The 22362-nt window shown below is 49.4% G+C and overlaps 1 protein-coding gene across 1 annotated transcript; it reads right to left on the reverse strand.

Moving 5' to 3' along the window:
• Positions 1 to 14555: 14555 nt before the first annotated feature.
• Positions 14556 to 20506, reverse strand: LOC144160606 (uncharacterized). Its single transcript, XM_077691846.1, has 2 exons — positions 20452 to 20506; positions 14556 to 15940 (listed from the first exon to the last, which is right to left on the reverse strand). The coding sequence occupies exons 1-2, from the start codon at positions 20504 to 20506 to the stop codon at positions 14556 to 14558; spliced, it is 1440 nt and encodes a 479-aa protein (XP_077547972.1).
• Between the last annotated feature and the right edge of the window lie 1856 nt (positions 20507 to 22362).

The raw sequence follows: 22362 nt of genomic DNA on the forward strand, positions 1-22362 counted from the left end.
CCTCTGGGTAGTAAGTTTGCATCAAATCGATAACATGTGCGGAGTCATTCCCTATCCGCGTTTTTTCAGTGACAAGCTGTATGAGCGAAAAAAAGCGATCAGAGGCTAATAAATTCCGCGCTGTGGGATGAAAATGACATAAACAAATGTCTAGTGGGAAACGTTTATATTTAAAAATAAACTCGCCCATTACAAAAATTTTAGCCGTAGCGCGCTGCGTGACAGCGATGTTTAGCACGTCGTGATTGTCGACAACAAACATGTGTGGGTAGTTAGGGGTTGATAACACACATCGACTACAATTTTCTGGTAGAAAAGTTCTGAGTACGCAAATGCAGATTCCGGTGAAGTGCTTAAGTTAATCGGATAAGACATGATGGATTGGTTTATGACTCAAAGAACACCGCCTTGACGCAAAGTAAAGACTGAGCGGTGAGTGTAAAACCGAGACGGGTTGTTATATAGATCATTGTGATGTACGTTTGTGTGCTACCAATTTGTCGTTGTTGCAAAAAGGCCATCTTGACACATATCAATTAAGGAGTAAATAAATAGCATTCATTACAATACCTTCAATATTTGAAAGTAGTAAAGTCACACGTGTTAACGCACCACGTGCCCTCACATATCCCTGTTTGGTTGGAGATTTCGAGCTTTGTGCCGCGCTTTCGGTTACGTGAGGTATGTTAGATGCAAGTGCTTCATGAACTGCTCGCGGATATTAGGTTATTGTTGCATTTCGCCAATTGTAAACCTAGCATTTTTAGAAATGAAGAGTTTGTTTTGTTCTAAATAAAAACCTGGATGATTTGTTAAACTCTTTGCGAAATCCAAAAGATTCTGTTTTACTTCGCGAGTAGCCGGTGAGTTGTATTCTCATACACTAATGTTGGTTCCTTTTATTTTGAATTTAGAGCTAACATGTGGGTTTTTCCTTTAAATGACATTAACTTGAGTACGACGGGGCGCCATTTTGATGGAGAAAAAAGCACCGATACGGTGCGCACGCCCTATGTCATTCCGGTACAGCTCACTGTCGAGCCTTGCTGACACCGCAACAAATCTCTTTATTGGTCTGATCCCATTTTTCTCGCTCATCTGGAATTCCACAGAGGACGACGTTGTTTTGTCTAGAACTGTGTTCAAAGCCTTCAGTTGACACATTACGGCATCGTTCGGGGTTGTGAAGTGCTCGGCGGTGTCCTTTAAAATTTCAAGTCCTTGTTGTAGTGTAGCAAGGTCATTATTTGCAGTTTGAAGTAATTCAAGTCGTGGAAATATATCTGTGGCAATCTGGCTGGTTTTGATTGATTTAATGTCAGTGCCAATCTCCGTAGAGCGCGTGTTAGTGGCTTGTATTAGCTTGAGCAGCTTGCCTTACTTCTCTGGTTCCGGTTGCTACTATGGGAGAGAACGGTCGCACCCCAAATTGTTTCAATATCACCAGAACAGAGTCGTAAAAGAAATCATTCGATAGCACTCGCAAGCGATCATGGAAAGCACGTGTGCGAAAGGAGCAAAAACAGGAATAGAATTTCGCTTGTTTGAGAAAAGAAGAAAGCGTCTACACACCTCAGAAGCGTAGAAAAGATGCGTATAAGCCATACTGTGATGAAGGCAGCTCCCGGGACCATTCCTGATTGCATTGAACTGCCATGATTTTATACGCATCGGTTGTGAAGATGTGCCAGCTGTCGTATTAATAAGCTGATTTGTGTAGTTGCAGATGACCGGTATGTGAAGAATTCCGCGTGCTTGGTCATTGGCGTCAGGCAGATTCAAGCCAAGTCGGCAGCAAGATGCCGGTTTCATGTATGATGGTGGATTGGCCAGCAGAGAACCTTGATTGATTTCCTCGCGAATCGGAAGGTTTGAATCTCGTTGAATCTCCAGGAAAAAACAGCTATATATTTAAGGTAGCAGATACAGGTTCTCTGTTTAAGGCTATGGAGGACTGCATACCTCATTGCAGAAATGTTGCTGAAACATAGCACACCTCCTATGGTGTAACGTTGAATTATTCGTGACAATCAGGTGTAACGAAGGCAGGATATTCTTTGTGGGCTTCGTGCATTGGAACCTGCCAACACCCATAGAGGAGTCCTGGCTCGAGATGTATTCGGCACCTTTGAAAGTGTCTAGGGCATCATCAATGCCCGACAGTGGATAGATGTGCGTTCGTGTTATTTCGTTCAGTACCCTATAGTTCATAAAAAATTGTCCGGAATCGTCCTTTTTCAACTAAACCGACTGCAGATGAATATGAATTCTTTGAAGGGCAAATAGTATTTCTCTTGAGCATGTCATCGAAGTTCTCCTACACTATTTCCCCCTCAGACGAATACAGACGTTATAGATGGCAACTAACAACAAAGATCCACATGTGCCGATGCGCTGTACTGCTGGAGATGTCTTCCTCAGGACTGAAGAGTAGGCATCAAAAGATCGTTGTTGTTTGTTCAGTTGAAGCACCAATGCTTGCCTCTCCTCTGGCGGAGAGAAAGAAAAAGTTTATTGTAAGTGCCCATAGGGTGTTCTTGTAGGAGTGGCTCGCTCTTCAAAGGACTCCATGAGCTGTCTTTGCACAGGCTGCCCTCTCGGTGTGCAGGAGCTGGTGCGAGTGGCAGGGGCTGGACAGCCGTGTCTCCCACTGTCTTTGATGATTTGAAATGCAGGGAAGGGGTAGTGGGTGCATGTTTTTTCGACACTCTAGGATAATATGCCGTAGTGTACCAGGTGTTTCGCAGTATTTGCATTCTCCTGGATACTGGATGGGGTATATCCAGTGAAGCCTAATTGGATGCGGGAAGGTGGTGGTTTGGAGGAGTGTAAGTGTTGTTTCTTGAGATTTCTTCAGCTTTGGTTGGGGTAATCGGAAAAACCGTCGATTAAGCTTGTTATGTTGTGTTATTTCGTGATTTTTTAGAAAAAAGTACAGGTTTCTTCACATCCTCCGAGGCCTGGTCGGCAATGTCTCGGGCCTTTTGGTGGGCAAATTCATTGCCCTTCATGGAAGCATGCGCAGGCGTCCATACAATCTTTACTTTTCTGCCAGGAAATTTGGTTGAGAGCAAGCTCTGCGTTTTTGGTTCCACCCTACCCGACCTAAAGCTCCTGCACGCTTCCTCGGAGTCTGTTACGACCACCGTGGCTTCCGTCTGCAAGAGGGCCTGTGCCACAGCTAGCTCCTCCGTTTCTTGGGTTGATACGGTAAATACGGCGACACTGACAGGGAGCTCTGTCTTTGTGGTGATTACCACTTTCTTTTATCTTGTACAACGAATTGTGGTTGTATCCGTATAGACCGCTTCTTAAAGGGTGCCGTATTTCCTGTCCAAGGTGCTGGCCCTCGCTCTCGTCAACCGCAGTGGTGAACCGGATGCATGTTTTTTGGCAGTGGGTTGGATAAGATATTATGCCGCTACCGCTCAGGAAGCTGCTTGTTCGGCTCCACGTCTGGGGAGCTTCATTTGATTCTGTTGAACAGTTTTTGGCCTGCTTTTGTCATTGCAAGCCGCGCTTTCTGGCTGAAGAGGTGGCCCTCTATGAGCTCGTCAACCGTGTCGTGCAGGCTCATGCGTAGGACCTTATCGGTTGACGACCTTATGGGGATCCCAGGGGCTTTCTTCGTGGCTTTACGAATGTTTGCGTATCTGTCTTGGTTAGAGTCATATAGCGCACTGCGTATGTTAGCCTAGATAGAACAAATACCTGGACAAGGCAGATGGTATCGTCTTCTTTAATGCCCCGGTGTCTATTTGTGACGCTACGAATCATGTGCACAACTTATTCAATCGTTCTGGTCAGGCGCTGGAGCATTATGTTCCATTTTGTATCCGCTTGCACAAAAAGGCCAGCACCCTATTGAGCTGCAGGGCGTACTTTTGTATCCCTGTATATAAATTTTGAGGTTGTCATTGTAATTTATAGTGCGACGACGCTGGACCACCAAGAGTTGTGATTTATGTGGGGAACACTCGAGTCCTCTTTCCTTTGCGTACTGCTTTACAGCATCGGCAGCTTGCTGCAGGCAGTCTTGAAGTCTCCCGAGTTAGTCAGTGCCAGTCTAAACTGTTATATCATCTGCGTAGAGCACATGGTTTAAATTTAGAATACTCTCTAGCCTTGCCGGTACACCCTGGAACCCGATGCTAAATTGGAGCGGGGAGAGGACGAAGCCTTGGGGTGTACCCTAGTTCAGAGTGTGATGAAATCTGAGGAGATATGGCCGATTTTGAGTGTGGCTGTGCAGTCTGAAAAAAAGTCTACAGTTTAATTGTATGTTCTCTCCCTGCATACTGTTTTGTTAAGGTTTCGTGGACTTGCCTCGTGTGACACATTATTAAAAGCCCATTTGAGGTCTAGTGCTAGTATTGCTCACGGGGAGTGTCGAGTTGCGGGTGCGAGGATTTCTTCTTTTAGCTGAATCAGGCAGTCCTGGGTTCCGAGATTCTTCGAAATCAAAAAATGGTGTCTTGTATTTGCTGAGTTTCATCCAGGTATTTCTGGCTACAGTTTAGCACAAACCTTTACATCACCTCTACAACGCACGACGTGAGGGCTATTGGCCTCAAATTATCAATATCCGGGGATTTGCCAGGCTTGGGAATAAATCCTATCTCTGCTGTCTTCCGCTGCTGCGGGATCTTGCCTTTGGTCAAAATTCGTTAAAATACTCCATCACGGTCTCGAGAGCCTCGCGTCTAGTTTGACTAATTGTTTGTAGGAGATTTGATCGCGTCCTAGAACGCTGTGGTGCTTGTTTTCGAAAAAAAGCCGGAGTTCATACAGTTTGAAAGGTTTGTCGAGGCCTTCATTTGGTTTTCCTGTGTAAGGTAGTGGGTGGTAGCACCAGGGGGCTAACCCCAGGCTATATATAGGACGTCACTGAATAAATTATTCTCTTTTGGCTTGACTCTTTCACCGGGCGTTTGCCACCTGCTCCGCCCTTCGGGGCCGTCGCCGACGCGACACTACAATGGCGCAGCCGACTCTTGAACCTGCAAAAATGTAAGCACCCCACATCTCTTGAGTAATATATAAGCCGCCGTATTAGCCGCAAGTTTTTCATGTCCTTTTTCGGCTGAAATGTTCAGTCAAGTCCGGTAGAGCGTTAGGGCTACGCGGTCGACCGCATCGGGAAGAAGACGGCGGCCGGCGGCATCGGTTCGAAATCGACCTTCATCAAAGGCTACACAGCAAATCCATCCAATAATATGTAAGCAGCAGGTAATACTTCAAGATATCGCCAAGGGGCACGAGGTATTTATTGCACCAGGATCATATCAACATCAAGAAGAGCAGTAAAGCGGTACCAATTCGTTCACTATCTTGACAACATGGCTGACATAGCCGCAAAGCCACCTCCATTTCTGCCGGACCCGGGGAGGCCGGCCATCCCATGGCGCGACTGGCATCGCTCGTTTGAGACATATCTTCTCGCAGCAGGCTGCGACGAATTCACGCCGAAACGCAAGGCAGCACTCTTAAAGACCTTTTTGGGTCGGAAGCAGACCGCATCGCCCACATCATCGAGTCAGCCAAGCCGGCGGGCGCCAGCGAGGAAGACGAGTACAAGTACCTTGTGCAGGGCCTGGCGGCTCATTTCAACGGCTCTACCTCGCAACGAGCCAACCGTGTACAGTTCCGAAACATACGTCAAGCAGAAGCAGAATCAGAACTCGACTTTGCGCGCCGGGTGCAATATGTGGGTCGGCAGTGCAATTTCGGCGCAGACGAGACATCCTCATTAGTCGACCAACTCATCGTCGGACTGGCATCCGAACGCACCAGGGAACGTTTGCTAGTAGAAGGCCCGGCTCTGGCGTTCGATAAAGCCATTCAAATTATACAAAGCATAGCAGAAGTTCAAGACTTACTCCAACAATATCGCGAAACCAAGGAAGACGTCGTTCAAGTCACCGATGGGACGCAACAGCGCCCCACCCGGTTCCCACGTCGGGAGTTCCGCCCCACAATCGTCAGAAACCAAAGTTTGTCACCGTCCCGTTCGGGGCTTACTTTCGCCCGGACCAGTGGTCGACGCTCTCCTCCTCCAACGTGCGGCCGCAGTGGTAGGACTTGGCATCCCCTTCGACAGTGTCCCGCTCTGGGAAAAATGTGTTTCCGGTGCGGAAAAATCGGCCACTTCAGGAATGCCTGCCGTACGCCGCGTTCTGCAACCACGCCTCCGTCGTCACCTTGTGTGAAACGATACACCCGGCCACCGTTGCGAAACATCGAGACCCCACACGACGGCGATAAGGCAATAGTCGTGAACCACCTGGACCAACACGAAAATTCATCACGCCAGGGATTCTACTATGATGTCAAGAAGACCAGCTCCGATACTGGCAAAAGCCAGTCTGGAATTGATCAACTGGGCGAAGTGGTTAAACAGCTCCGCCTTGAACTACAGGGTCATATATCTGAGCTAGCAGAAAGCAGACGGAGGCAATCGCAGATGGGTGAAGAAATGCGGCTGCTAAAATCGCAACTAGCAGATCTTCGAAAAAAACTACGAGCGACTTCTCTGAACTCGGAGAGCACAAGTGAACCTCAAGAGGGTCAAGAGGAAGAAGCTAACATGACCGCCGGAGACGCCGAGAAGGCCGACGAAGAGGGAAAGCCCATGATCTTGAAAGAAGCCGAGAAGGCCAAAGGAGGCACCGAGAAGGTCGACGAAGCCGACAAGCCTGAGGGAGGCGCCAAGAAGGCCAACGAAGAGGATAAGCCCAAGATCGAGGACGTCGAGTATGACGACGAGTCCGCCGAAAAGAGAAAAAGAAGAAAAAAGATAAAGGGGAAAAGAAACAGTGCAGTGTGTGAAGTGAAGCACACTGCAAATACAGTGAGGTACATTTAAGTGAAGTGACAGTTAGTTTTGGACATGTGGATTATATTACCTTTGCTGTGTGGACTGTCACTTGTTTGTGTAGAGTATGGGAATGTCATTTGCTCGTTTTTATTTTTTTTCTTTATAAGGGGGAAAGATGAAGTACAAAAAAAAATTTAAGGGAAGGACTATGTTGTATCCGGGGTTTTCGCATCCCGGCGTTTCGGTAGTTCTACCACCAGGGGCTAACCCCAGGCTATATATATGACGTCACTGAATAAATTATTCTCTTTTGGCTTGACTCTTTCACCGGGCGTTTGCCACCTGCTCCGCCCTTCGGGGCCGCCGCCGACGCGACACTACAGTGGTGCTTGTTTTCGGAAAAAAGCCGGAGTTCATACAGTTTGAAAGGTTTGTCGAGCCCTTCATTTGGCTTTCCTGTGTAAGGTAGTGGGTGGTAGCTCTTTTCGGTCTGGAGGTACTTTGGTTCGAGATCCTGGAGGAGTTGGGTCGAGTCTCCTTCATATAAATTCATTGTGCGGATCTTATGGCGATTGGTTTTCCCTTGGTGGTTAGAGGGTAAATCAGGTGATGGAGGAGAAACCGTGCCTTTCTGGTGGATAAGGTTTCCTGCAGGCCGTCACAAAGTTCAAGCCAGTTTTCCTTGCATAACGGCAAGGCGTATTCAGACGCTTGTTTGGTGATATAAGCGATCTGTTTGCGGATGTTTTCGTTGTGCCTCTGTCTTTTCCATTTCCTTGTTAGGCTTCGCCTCGATTCCAACAGGAGGAAAACTCTCGTATGTAGTAGCAAATATGTAGTAGCAATCGTTTTGGTGTGGGTTTTTCAATCCTTCATTATTTTATCGGCCCAATCTTTGCAGGACGACCTCGGGATCTTTTCCCTACTTGCTCGAGTCTTCCAAACCTTGTCCCAATTGGTGATTTGGGCAATCCGTATATGTGTTTTGTAGATCACGCGTTTGACGGTACGTTTAATGATTTCGTGACCAGAACCAAGACTGGCGTGCGTGTTTGTCCAGGCAATGTCGATAGAGCCTGCAAACAGCGACAGGTCAGGAGAAGTATTGCGTCACGTGCTAGTTCCAATCATGGTGGCCGGTCTTTGCGCCCTTTTCCGGAGAATGTAGGGTGTGATAAATCGTTTGGAGCAGTCCTTATTCGGGTGAGATGTGCGCCCTTGCAAAGTTCGCAATTGGCCATGCCGGTATGGCTGGTCGAGTGGTTGTGGACGCCGCCTTGGTGGCAAACGTGGATGTTTGAATAAGGGTAGGCCGTTATCCGGTGACCCACTTCGCGGCAGCGACTGCACACGGAAACAGTCTTCTTGTATAGTGAGCACGGATGTTAGCTCTGTATAGTCGGACGTAGTACAGAACGTTTGATCCTGTAAATGTTAGGACAACGGTTGTGGCTTCTTTTCGACGTCGTTCAGGAGTATACTTCAAATTGACATTGGTCAATGTTTTTTCAGAATTTCTGCTTCGGTGAGTCCTACGGGGACTCCACGAATGACACCTTTCACTGCGTCTTCGGGAGCCTGACCATATACTGTACCACGTGTGTGATGTTGCTGACATGTATTTGGCTCAGTCGACAGACGGCTTTAGCTATCTTTTTAAACGTGGTGCTAACGGTGGTAGTACTTGAGCCGCGTTTATGCGGATGCGCTGGTTTGCCTGCTGCAGGTGGAGTTGGTGGCTTCGAGTTGGAACCTATGGCGGTGTTAAAAGCCGATTATGGTGCTGGTTTGGTGCAAACATGTTCATCTATGGAAAGGGTTGACAGCGGAAGAACAGGCGCTTTTTGATCCCCGAAAACCCAAGCGATGGTGGCCCTCTGCGCACTAAAATTGCTTCTGCAGATTTATTCACCGCTGCAGCAGAAGCCGACAAAGAAGAAAACCGCACGACACACATAGGTATGACCACTCCTTTGAGAAATCAATTGTAAGTGGTGCAATCAACACGTCACGGTTAGTGACGTTGTGAGACGAGATGGGCAAATCTGTTTCCTCGCCTGGAGAGAGCACACACAGTTGCTGCATTCCTCTGTCCGATAACCTTTCAGTGAAATGAATGGTTGGTTGATTAGAGGTGATGATTGCCCATGCTGATGATAGAAAATCTTTACCTAAATTGACTTGTCGTGCACTTTAGGAGAATACAGCCAAATGTACGTGCTGACGAATGCCACCAACCTAAACTTGCGCAGTGCTAAGTGCAGCGGGTCGAATATTTCCACCGTTGGCACAAAGGACAGAGGGAATGCCACATGGCGTTTTAAGCTTGCTTATCTGAGATCATAAATCAGCGTTAATGATTGAAATACTAGCGACTGTGCCGAATTATGCATCGACCTAAACGCCCTCAATGAAAACAGTTAAGGTGTTTCATGATGACTCAGGGAGACTGAGATTTTTTCCTGTGATGCAGTTTCCCCTAGAAAACTGCTGGCTTCAGTTTTCCGGGTGTCGGTTGAAAATGTTTGATGCGGGTCGGAAAGGGGACGAAGACCACCGGAAAGGTGAAATCGAATGGCACGTGGGACAAAGCCGACTACGGGGCCGGTTATCGGAATCAAATGGGGGCGAAGAGCATGAAGCACGCAACGAGTGCACACGCTTACGAGTGGCCTAACGGAAGTGGTTATGTCGTTCGTAAGGGGTGTAGCCGCGTCGCTCAACCAGCTGTCGTAGAAGGCAACAGCTATAAACTGCCTTTAGATGACACTGTAGTAGCACGTGGTCTAGTCGCTGATAGGCGGCGGTGCTCCCCAAGTTAAATGAAAGGTGGCACGGCCGAAGTCGAAGAATGTGCTTTTAAGTGGCTGGTTATGGCAGGGATACGATCTGCTCCATTGGAACATGTAATCATGATATGTCCTCGGAGTAAGTTCGCACGTGAGGAGGAGCAGGAAGACATGGCTGATGAAAACCTGTCATCAGGATCATCTCCTCCTTGTAATTATACGCAGACCAGATGCGCGACCGTGGTTGTTCTGAGCACATTGTGGTCCCGCTGGTGCAGTTCTTCACGACTGAGGTCGCGTATGAAAGTACAGAGCTGGCCATAGCCAAATTGGCTGCCAGGCAAGGGGTCGTGCAGAATTCGGATAGAATGTAGATGGTCGAGACAGTGGTAGATCGGTCGGACATCGCTAATGGTAGTGGGATTCTGAATCACCGTGACATTAAAGGTACAATAACTATTTCCTTTCACAATATGCGCCTACCTCTCAATTCCAGGCATGCCCATGTCTACCCGGCAGCAGAGTGCGAGGGCATCTTTACAGTATGAGGCGTAGCTCTCCTACAGCCGTTTCCAAAGGGCATCAAGTTTCTTTTTGGCTGCATTAAGGCTAGCTGGGGACGTACCTAAGATCTTGTGTAGCTCTTCCTTGAACTTCGCAAATACCTGGGCTCAACATTCAAGGTTGAGAAAAGATGTCTTCGCAACTTCTTCTAGGAACCACAAAACATTCTTCAATTTGAATGCGTCGTCTTCGTAGCTGTTGCAAGCGAAAAAATGTAGTTCGCGTGGGGGCCTCGTGAGAGTAAAGGTGGGCTGGTAATGAACTGCAGCGTTGCTGCAATCGCCGCTGCTCTCACGCTGCATGGGGATAGTTGGTAAGCGCTGACTCATTGAAGCTCCACCTGTGCGATCGGGAGAGGTATATATATATATATATATATATATATATATATATAAATCTCTATATACATACATATATATTTATATATATATATATATATTGTAGCGACAAGACGTGGCACGGGTGGATTACAATTAGTTTATTGAGGCGAACTTGTGCCCACAACGTAAAACGCCGACCGATTCGAACGTCTCCCCACGAGCGTCTCTCTCAAAAACTAGTCCCGCCGCACGAGCGCGCATTCCACGTGGCTTCGTGGAACAGCGCCACGATAGCGTGCTCCCAGTGACGTAGAGGCCCATTGTGGGAAAGCTTTCTTCGCGGCATTGCTCCCCTCGTTAGCAGCATCGCCCCGATGCTGTGACACAAATAAGGTGCGGAAATTAAGCCAGAAATAAATAGAAACACAAAGGAAAAAATATAAGCAAAGAACGAAATGTAAACCCAAAGAAGAAAAAAATGAAGCTAATCTAAAAAGATAGCACATCAGTGTCCTGTGCAATGAAGTCTTGGGTGGATCTACCGCGCATAGTATGGCTTCATGCGCACAACATGCACGACTTCTTTGTCGGGTGATCGTCGGCTAGCTGTGGAGCGAGAACCGCAAGGTACAAGTTCATAGGTAACGTCACTGATTCGGCGGGTCACTTCATAAGGGCCAAAATACCGCCGGAGAAGTTTTTCTGAGAGTCCACGGCGGCGGATTGGAGTCCACACCCACACGAGGTCTCCTGGCATGTACCTTGTAGCTCGGTGGAGGAGATTATACTGTCGCGCGTCGCTTTCCTGCTGGCGCAGAATGCGATGCCTGGCCAGCTGTCGTGCCTCCTCAGCCCGTTGGATAAACTCTTCAGCTCCGTTGTCACCTGAGTCGCCATCATAGAGGGGGAGCATGGCATCGAGTGTTGTCGTTGCTTGACGCCCGTAGACCAGTTGGAAGGGTGTCCTCCGCGTCGCCTCTTGTACAGCCGTATTGTATGCGAATGTTACATATGGCAGAATTTCGTCCCATGATTTGTGCTCCACGTCGACGTACATGGATAACATGTCAGCCAATGTTCTGTTCAGACGTTCCGTAAGCCCGTTGGTTTGTGGGTGATATGCGGTGGCCTTCCGATGGTGGCTCCCGGTCAGCCTGAGGACGTCTTGCATCAAATCGGCGGTGAAAGCTGTTCCCCTATCTGTAATGATGAATCCGGGTGCGCCGTGGCGTAAAACAATCTCGTGCATAAAAAACTTTGCCACTTCTGCTGCTGTTCCTCGAGGAAGAGCTTTGGTCTCGGCGTACCGTGTCAAGTAGTCCGTTGCTACTACTATCCACTTGTTTCCAGAGAAAGACATCGGAAATGGTCCGAGCAGGTCCATGCCAACCTGGTAGAACGGCGTTTTTGGTGGTTCCAGCGGATGAAGTAGTCCGGCGGGCTTCAATGGCGGTGTTTTGCGCCGCTGGCAATCGTGACAGGTCTTCACGTAGTGTTGCACTGTGGGAAGAAGCCTCGGCCAGTAGTATTTTTGGTGAATTCTCGCGTACGTCCGGCTAACACCTAAGTGACCCGCTGTTGGCTCATCGTGGCAGGCCTGTAAGATTTCTTCGCGAAGCACTGAGGGTACGACAAGGAGGAAGGCCTCTTTGCTGCTGTCATGATTCTTTTTGTATAGCACGTTTTCGCGGAGGCAGTAGGATGACAATCCACGAGCAAAGGCGCGCGGTACGTCAGTGCGTTGTCCTTGAAGGTATTTGATGAGTGGGCCTAGTTCCGCGTCCTCACATTGTAAGTCGGCCATTTGGGATGAGTCTATTGCCCCAAAAAGTGTTAATTCTTCATCGTAATCGTACGACTCTGCAGATATCGGTGCTCGCGACAAGCAGTCAGCGTCGCTGTGCTTCCTTCCAGATTTATATACAACAGTGATGTCGTATTCCTGAAGTCGAAGGCTCCACCGAGCCAATCTACCCGAGGGGTCTTTGAGGTTGGCGAGCCAGCACAGGGAGTGATGATCGCTGACTGCTTTAAAAGGCCTGCCGTAAAGGTAGGGCCTAAATTTGGTGATCGCCCAGACGACGGCCAAGCATTCCTTCTCCGTGGTGGAATAGTTTGCTTCGGCTTTTGAAAGGGTGCGACTCGCATACGCTAGGACTCGTTCGGCGCCCTGTTGCGACTGAACAAGTACAGCTCCGAGGCCAACATTGCTAGCATCAGTGTGAATCTCCGTGTCAGCGGTTTCGTCGAAATGTGCGAGCACTGGAGCTTCCTGCAACCGTCTCCGTAGTTCCTCAAAGGAGCACTCTTGCTCACTTGCCCATACAAATGGCACGTCTTCCCTTGTAAGCCGAGTAAGAGGTTCAGCGATCCTCGAGAAAGCTTCGACGAACCGTCTGTAGTACGCGCATAGGCCTAGGAAGCGTCGTACAGCCTTCTTATCGGTAGGTCTGGGGAACGAAGATACCGCGGACGTTTTGTCAGGGTCTGGGCGGATACCTTGTTGGCTGACTATGTGGCCGAGGAATTTAAGCTCTTCGAAACCAAGATGACATTTTTCGGGCTTCATAGTGAGATCTGCGGATCGGATTGCCTGTAATACGCCCTTTAGTCGTGTGAGATGTTCTTCAAACGTGGCCGAGAACACCACCACGTCATCTAGGTAAACTAAACACGTTTGCCACTTCAATCCGGCGAGGACAGTGTCCATCATCCGTTGGAACGTTGCAGGGGCAGAACACAAGCCGAAGGGGAGAACTTTGAATTCATACAAGCCATCAGGTGTCACGAAGGCCGTTTTCTCCCGGTCCCGCTCATCGACTTCTATCTGCCAATATCCTGATTTGAGGTCCAATGATGAGAAGAATTTTGCATTCCGCAAGCGGTCTAGTGTGTCATCAATTCGAGGTAAAGGGTAAACGTCTCGTTTTGTCACACTGTTCAGTTTACGGTAGTCCACACAGAAACGCAATGTGTTGTCCTTCTTTCTCACCAGGACTACGGGTGAAGCCCACGGGCTTTTCGATGGCTGGATGACGTCATCCATGAGCATTTCCCGTACTTGTTGGTTGATTGCCTCCCTTTCTTTTGGTGATACTCTGTATGGATGCTGGCGGGTTGGTCTCGCAGCCTCGTCGGTAATGATGCGGTGTTTCGCCACGGATGTGCGGCGCACACGGGATGATGATGCGAAACACTGAGAAAACTCTCTCACCAGTTCCAGTAACAGCTCCTTCTGCGAGGAGTTCAAGTTGGGGTTGACTTCTACTGGTGGCAGCAGCGCACCTCCGACCAGGTGATCTGACTCTGTTTCTTCCAGCACACAAATATTCGTTACGTCAGCAACATCCTCAATGAAAGCTATGGTCGTGCCTTTTGCGACATGTTGACACTCTGTGCCGAAGTTTGTCAGCAGCACTGTTGTGCATCCATTTTGTAGCTTGACGAGGCCCCTTGCAATGCAAATGCCGCTGTCAAGCAAGAGACCAACGTTTCCTTCTGCAATTCCTTCGTAGTCCTGAAAAGCGTCGTTCTTGATAGGAATAAGCATACTGGTTCGGGGAGGCAGCGTTATGTTGTCGTCGATGACGCGCAAGGCAGTGTCCCGTCGGTCTTCGATATCCTTAGCCACCGCTCTCTTCGTCGAAAAGCTTACACTGGGTTTCTGTAAATCGATGACAGCACCATTCTCTTGTAGAAAGTCCATGCCGAGGATTAAGTCCTTCGAGCATACGGGAAGCACGATAAAATGTCCGACGTATGTGAAGCCCCTAATTTTAACGCGTGCTGTGCACCTTCCGGACGGAGTAATCAAGTGGCCGCCAGCGGTGCGAACCGGTGGTCCTGTCCACTGCGTTAGTACCTTTTTCAGGGTAGTAGCCAATGACTTGCTCATAACTGAACGATCTGCTCCGGTGTCCACCAATGCGACTATTTCTTGCTCGTTGTCAACTTGCACAGCTATATCGGAACAAACCACAGCGTCACCGGTTGGTCGTCGACGTTTCATTGGAGGGTCTTCAGCGCTTCGATGGTCAGCGGCCCCACCTCCCGAGGTCGCTGCTCTTAGTTTTCCCGGACGGAAGGGCTCGGAGAACGGCGCCGCGAAGATTGTGACGGGCTTGGACTCGAAGAGCGGCGTCGCATCGGTGACGGTGATCGGTTGTCGGGCCGTTGCTGCGGAAACCCATTTCGACGTTCGGCCAGGTAGCTTTCGATTTCGGCGGGGCGCTCACCGTACTTCGGGCGTGGGGCGTGTGGAGGAAATCCACGAAGACCAAGTCGTCGGTAGGGACAAGCTCTGTATATGTGGCTTGCCTCGCCGCAATGGAAACATAGAGGTCGCTGATCCGGCGTGCGCCACTCGTCGCTCTTGCGAGGCCGCCGTGCCTCATCAACAGTCAGCATGGCGCGGGGTCGGAGGCCCAATGTCGTTTGCGGTGTTGCGGCGGCAAGTGTTGGGGCAACGTAGCGATCCGACTCCCTCAGGGCTGCCGCATATGAGGCAACCTGGGTCTGTTGTTGCGGGACCCCGTACGGCTCCTGCGGCACACCATACTGCCTTTGTGGTGCTTCATACGCCTCGGGCGCTCCAACAGCTTGCCTGACTTCGCGGCGTATAGCCTCCGCGAGGGGCATGGAGGCTTGAAGCTGCTGGACTCCGTGCAGGTTTTGTAGTTCCTCTCGGACGATCGACCTGACCAACTCCCGGAGGCCGCCGTTTCCTTGCTCCACTGAAGGGGCGTCGCTCGACATAAAAGTGATGTCCCGGCTGTACTGCCTCGCTCTTTGCAGTAGTGCCCTTTCAATTGCTGTAGCCTCAGCCAGAAAGGCGCTGACAGACTGCGGAGGATTGCGCACCAACCCAGCAAATACATCCTGCTTTACACCTCGCATAAGGTGTCTCAACTTCTTTTCCTCAGACATAGCCGGGTCTGCGCGCCGGAAGAGGCGAGCCATGTCTTCTACGTACATGGTGACGCTTTCATTTGGCCGTTGGTTTCGAGCTTGAAGCGCCGACTCAGCTTTTTCCCGACGATCCGTGCAGGCGTACGTGGCCAGAAACCGGCGGCGGAACTCGTTCCACGGCGTCAACGTGGCCTCGTGGTTTTCAAACCACGTGCGAGCTGACTCTTCTAAGGCATAGTACACGTTGTGCAGCTTGTGTTGCTCGTTCCATCCATTAAAGTTCGCAACGCGTTCAAATTGGTCGAGCCAATCTTCTCCGTCCTCGAAAGAGTCCCCATAGAAAACTTTTGGTGTGCGGGGCTGGTGTACCACGAAGTAGGAAGGTGCCGTACCGGTACCGGAGGTCACAGTGCTGGCGTCCCGCGTGGCCATCCTTGTTGGTCTGCTGGTCATAGGCTGGAATTCTACCGGTAACCCTCGCAGTCGCCGGCTGGTGCGTTCGTGGACGGGTGTCAACTCCGTGGCTGAGCTTGCTGCCGGGCCTGGGGGGTGGGTGTAGAGCGCAATTGATCGTACCCCGCACCTCCACCAGTTTTGTAGCGACAAGACGTGGCACGGGTGGATTACAATTAGTTTATTGAGGCGAACTTGTGCCCACAACGTAAAACGCCGACCGATTCGAACGTCTCCCCACGAGCGTCTCTCTCAAAAACTAGTCCCGCCGCACGAGCGCGCATTCCACGTGGCTTCGTGGAACAGCGCCACGATAGCGTGCTCCCAGTGACGTAGAGGCCCATTGTGGGAAAGCTTTCTTCGCGGCAATATATATATATATATATATATATATATATTGAGATCGTGAAGCTCCGAAGCGTAGAAAATCATTTATTTCACTGCTCCATTATCTCCATCACCAAACACATCGTGGAACGCTTCGTCTTCTACGAGACTGATCATCATCGTTGGTTGCTGGTCCGGTGTTCCGAGACGGCTTAGTCGTACAATAAACGCCTTACCTCACCGAGTAACCAAGGCCCTTATAAGTGGTGGAGGTTGCGCTCGATTCCGTCCTCAACGCCTTCCAAGCAGACCCCTGGAAATCCGTTCAGGTAGGCGATTGCCTGTAGCAGCGATACAGCGTGAGGCCGGAAGCAGTCCCGCTGATACCTCCCCTGCTGCGCATCTGGCATTTGCTATCACCACCTGCCAGCGCGATCCTCCTGATTTAGCCGGGCTCTACCATGAAGACGTTGAAGACTGGCTGGATCAGTTTACTCGAGTCAGTGCGTTTAACAGTTGGGATGACGTCGCGAAGCTACAGAACGTTTTGTTTTCCTTGGTCAAGGTGGCACAAACATGGTTTCTTAACAACAACCACCGGCTCGCCGACTGGGCCACCTTTTTTCAGGAGCTGCGCCAGATATTCGGTAGGCCAACCGCTCGGTCCGACATGGCGAAACGGAAGCTGGCCAGTCACCTTCAAGGTCCTGAGGAGACGTATGCGTCTTACATAGAGGACGTTCTCGCTCTATCTCGCCGTGTGGATACAAGCATGCCGTAGGCCGACAAGGTTTGCCATGTCCTGAAGGGCATAGCATCTTTTGACTTTAACGCCCTTGTAATTCAAAATCTTTCGACCATCAGCGATATCCGGACAACCTGTCAGCGCCTGGACGAACTGCAAACCGTCCGTCTGCAAGCAAATGGTCTTGCTATGCAACCACAGGAGGACGTGACGATCGTGCCCTCATACGTCAAATAATCCGCGAAGAGCTCCAGTTCAATGACCCGCCGTCTCCTCCACGCGATTCCTCTCGCTCGGAAGCGCTCCAGTTGCGCGACCTCGTGAAGGAGGAGTTGGCATTTATGACGGGTGTGATGCCGACGCCACCCCCCATTACTACAACTCCCCCCCGTCCTACTCGTTGATGGTATCGCGACCACCCCTGCCTCAAGATGCCCCGTTCGCACCCGCACATGTAACAGTGATCTCCGGAGCGACCGTTCTACGGGGGTACTACACAAACGTGCGAACCCCTCGCCATGCTTTCCCGAGCGACCGACCCGTCTGCTATTACTGCGGAATCCGGGGCCACATATCCCGCTTCTGCCGACGCCGTATGCAAGATGAGCGAAGAGGGTACGCTCCGTTTGAACGAGATTTTGGTTATCCTTACGGTTCACAACGTCGTGTCTATGATTCAACCCCGCGAGGCTCATCGCCACCCTCTCCCTCGTTCGAACCGCCTCAGACCAATCGTCCCTCCCGCCGCCGAGTTTTCGGAGGTGAAACTGCGTAACTCGTAAAATGCTCAAGTCCTCCTCAACGACCGTCAAACTTTTTATCTGTGCTAGTGGAAGGAATTTTTGTTAATGCTCTTGTGGATACTGGTGCAAACGTTTCGGTTATTCATGCAGATTTGCGTTCGTGTCTCCGTAAGGTTAAAACTCCTTACACTGGTCCTTCACTGTGCAATGCTAACGGGGTCACACTGCAACCCTCAGCGCAGTGTACAGTTCGAGTATTCATAGATGGAAGCCGTCATCACGTTTCCTGTGCAGTGCTTACTCCTTGTGCACACCAATTGATTCTGGGGTGGGACTTTCTATCTTCGGCGTCCGCTGCCATTTCCTGCAATTTACCGGCTGTCGAACTCACGGCTACCCACTTCTCCAGCGTTTATGGTGAGGAGCCGCCTCGGTTGGTGGCACAAGCTGATCAAGTTTTGCTCCCTGGGCAAGAGACACTAATGACAATGTGCTCAGATAGGATTCAAGATGGTGACATTTTAGCCGTTCCTGCAGGGTCTTTCCTTTTTAAAGGAGTCGTGATTCCCACCTGCCTCGTTCGGTTTTCGAGTGGGTCAGCGGTGCTTGCAGCAATGAACGTCAGTTCAGAGCCGATCTTGCTGCCCAAAGGTGTTGCTATTGCTACTGCTGCTGCTGACAGCCAGGTCATGTCTGTTATGCCCATTTGCTCGTCGTCAGCAGGCCAGCGCCTTTCGGATCCTGCATCGTCATCGGCCGCTCTTGTCGCAACCATTAGCTCTGACCTCAGCCCTAAAGAGGCAGAGTCCCTCCTTGCTTTGCTTGAAAAACACGCAGCTTGTTTTGACATCTCTTCCTCGAAGCTGGGCAGACTTCGGCAACAGCACACCGCATTGACACGGATGGCTCTCGTATTATCCGCCGCCGTCCGTATCGTGTATCTTCGTCTGAACGAAAGATCATCGAGTACCATGTTTTGGACATGCTTGAACGCAACATCATTCGCCCTTCTGCTAGCCCGTGGTCGTCGCCCGTCGTTTTGGTTAGTAAAAAAGAGGGATCAGTGCGTGTATGCGTTGATTATCGTGCACTAAACAAAATTACCCGAAAAGATGAATACCCCATGCCCCGAATAGATGACGCTTTGGACTGTTTACAAGGTGCGGAATATTTCTCGAGCATTGACCTCCGATCCGGCTATTGGCAAATCCCCATGCATGAATCTGACAAAGAAAAAACCGCGTTTTCCACCCCGGCCGGACTTTATGAATTCAATGTTATGCCTTTTGGAATTTGTAATGCCCCAGCTACTTTTGAGCGTCTCATGGATACAGTCCAGCGTGGACTCAAATGGAGGACATGTTTATGTTATTTGGATGATGTTGTGATCTTCTCATCGACTTTTCCTCAACATCTTGAGCGCTTGAACGAAGTACTCACCTTTTTAGCAAATGCTGGACTTCAGCTCAACACAAAGAAATGCCGTTTTGCCAACAAAACAATCAAAGTCTTCCGTCATGTTGTCAGCAAAGAAGGCATCCAACCAGACCCTGACAAAATAGCAGCTGTGCTCAATTTTCCTCGACCGCTACAACAAAAAGCCCTCCGCAGTTTCCTCGGCCTTGCCTCTTACTTTCGCCGTTTTATTCCCGGTTTTGGCACCCTCGCTTTCCCTCTGAACAGTCTTCTGCAATCCGGCGTTTCCTTCACCTGGTCCGACGACTGTGAAAAAGCATTTCATGCTCTTAAAGGTGCGCTTACTTGTCGCCCAGTGTTGTGCCACTTCGATGAGACAAGACCCGCTCTTCTTCATACCGACGGCAGTTGGACTGGCATTGGCTCCGTTCTCCTCCAACGGGATGACCAATTGAGAGAGTGGCCGGTTGCTTATGCCAGTCTCTCTCTCAAGCCCGCCGAAAAAAACTACAGCATCACAGAACAGGAATCCTTTGCCGTCGTTTGGCCTGTCGAGAAATTTCGGCCATATTTATACGGCCGCCATTTCACCATTGTAACCGATCGTCACGCACTCTGCTGGTTATCGACTTTAAAGAACTTTACTGGACGCCTTGGACGGTGGATTCTTCGTTTACAAGAATACGACTTCTCTGTCACATACAAGTCGGGCAAGAAACACCTCGATGCAGACGCTCTATCGCGCTGCCCGCTATCGCCTTGACATACTGCTTGCGTAACGCCGCCGGCAAAAGTGTTGCCGCTCGCGCCTGTCAGCTCCATTGTGGTTAGTGAACGCTTTCAGCTTAAAAAAGCTCCAACAAGAAGACCACTATTGTCAAAGCATAGTCGACAGACTGAGTGGTACAACACAGCCGCCAAACAGTCGCTTGCGGCGTCAGCAAACAAAATTTCGGGTTGTTGATGGCGTGTTGCATCGTCAGAATTACCATCCTACTGGAGAAAAGTGGGTTCCCGTTGTACCCCGGGCACTGCAGCAGAACATTTTGGAGGCCTTTTATGAAGATGCGACCGCTGGCCACCTCGGATATCAGAAAATGTATGACCTCATCCGAGCCAGTTTCGTTTTGCGTGGCATGTCCACAAGCGTATCCAAGTATGTCGCGTCCTGTACCTCCTGCCAGCGTCGCAAGCGCCCTACATCACCTCCGGCTGGACAGCTACAACCTATCTCGTGCCCCGCTGAGCCTTTTGAGGTTGTTGGGATTGATTTGTACGGGCCGCTACCTAGAACTCTTACCGGTTACCACTGGATCGTCACAGCTGTGGACCATCTCACACGCTATTCTGAAACGGCTCCCTTGCGTACTGGATGTGCCGAAGAGGTCGCTAGCTTCATTTTGCACCACATCGTATTGCGGCATGGCGCCCCTCGTGTCCTGCTAAGTGACCGGGGTAGAAACTTTCTCTCGAACATCGTTGAAAAAGTCCTGCATGCTTCACAAAGTGTTCACAAATTGACCACTGGATATCACCCTCAAACTAATAAGCTTACTGAAATATTTCATCGCAAGCTTTCTGACATGCTTTCAATGTACATCGCACCTGATCCCAGTAATTGGGACCGCCTACTCCCTTTCGTTACGTTTGCTTACAATACGGCTACCCAATGCACCACCGGTTATTCCCCAATCTTCATCGTATACGGCCGCCAACCGTCCTCGCCACTAGACACCTGTTTCTTTACCGCCCCTGTATTACGTTCTGCTCCAAGCACTGAACAATTCATCTCACGCGTGAAGTATTGCCGCACTACTGAGTGTCAGCAGGACAGGACAGAGCGTTACTACGCATCTCACCAGACTGTTGATTTCCGACCTGGCGATGAAGTTTTGTTATGGACCCCTTTCCGGGTTCCTGGACATTGCGAAAAATTCCTTCCCCGTTTCCTTGGACCGCACACCGTTCTAGAGAAAACCTCACCGGTCAACTTCCGCATAACACCCGTAACTGCTGCCGACCGCCGATGCCGTGGCACCGAGATTGTGCACGTGTCTCAGCTCAAGCCGTTCCATCGTCGTCCTTCCGTGTGATTGCGGCCGGGAGGCCTCCTTGACGGGCGGGGGGGAATTAGTGTGAGCGCGAAGCTCAGAAGCGTAGAAAATCATTTATTTCACTGCTTCATTATTCCCATCACCAAACACATCGAGGAACGCTTCGTCTTCTACGAGACTGATCATCATCACCGTTGGTTGCTGGTCCGGTGTTCCGAGACGGCTTAGTCGTACAATAAACGCCCTACCTCGCAGAGTAACCAAGGCCCTTACAATATATATATATATATATATACATTATATATATATATATATATATATATATATATATATATATATATATTTATATATATATATATATATATATATATATATATATATATATATATATATATATATATATATATATATATATATATATATAGAACTTTGAAGATGGTAGAGAACACAAGAGAAGAAAAACTTCGAACAAGGTAAAAGAACGATTGTGGCCTACGTTTCAGCCAAGAGAACTTGCTTTCCTCAGGGCCTTGCTTGCTATCCCTGAGGAAAGCAAGTTCTCTTTTCTGAAACGTAGGCCGCAATCGTGCTTTTACCTTGTTCGAAGTTTTTCTTCTCTTGTCTATATATATATATATATATATATATATATATATATATATATATAAATATATATATATATATATCAAGGTTGCAGTCGTAATTGCTAGTGCTATTCGGCTTTTTGTGAAATATTTAGTAGTGCCGAATAAAGTGTGTTTGTCATGATCCTTTCATACATTGATAAATAAGCCGAAAAACAAGTAGATAAAAAAGAATATATATCTATATATATAATGAATCAGAACAGGAAATGAGGGGCTCGTTCAAAGTAAGACAGAAAGAGGAATTGGCAGTCAAGAAGACTTCGGAAAGCAAGGGGGAGGATGTAGTAGCTCAAGATAAAGGATTTGGAAAACAAGAAAGTGGAGGAAAAATGCCCGCCAGGTGAGATCCGAACACACGACCTCCAGAATACCGGTCTGGTGCGATGGCCACTACGCTACCGGCGGGGCTACTTTAGCCTCCACTTTCTGGGGTATTTATGTTCAGGTGTTTTTGTTTACTGCGCTTAGCGGTGGAAGCCAGTGCCACTCAAACTACTCGGGGGGAAGGGGACGTTCTTTTTAACCCCCGGGCCGTGACTGGAGGGTCCACGACATGTGAAGAGTGGTCGACCACCCTCG

The sequence above is a fragment of the Haemaphysalis longicornis genome, unplaced genomic scaffold (assembly GCF_048455015.1).
Source record: "Haemaphysalis longicornis isolate Haplotype H1 unplaced genomic scaffold, Haemaphysalis longicornis Haplotype H1 scaffold_11, whole genome shotgun sequence".
NCBI lineage: Eukaryota > Metazoa > Arthropoda > Arachnida > Ixodida > Ixodidae > Haemaphysalis > Haemaphysalis longicornis.

Coding starts and splice junctions, on each gene's coding strand:
- LOC144160606 (XM_077691846.1), bottom strand. CDS start 20,506: ATGCCGCAATACGATGTGGTGCAAAATGAAGCTAGCGACCTCTTCGGC. Junction 15,941..20,451: donor CGACCTCTTCGGCACATCCA/GTACGCAAGGGA, acceptor CCCACCCCCCAG/GCCCGGCAGCAAGCTCAGCC.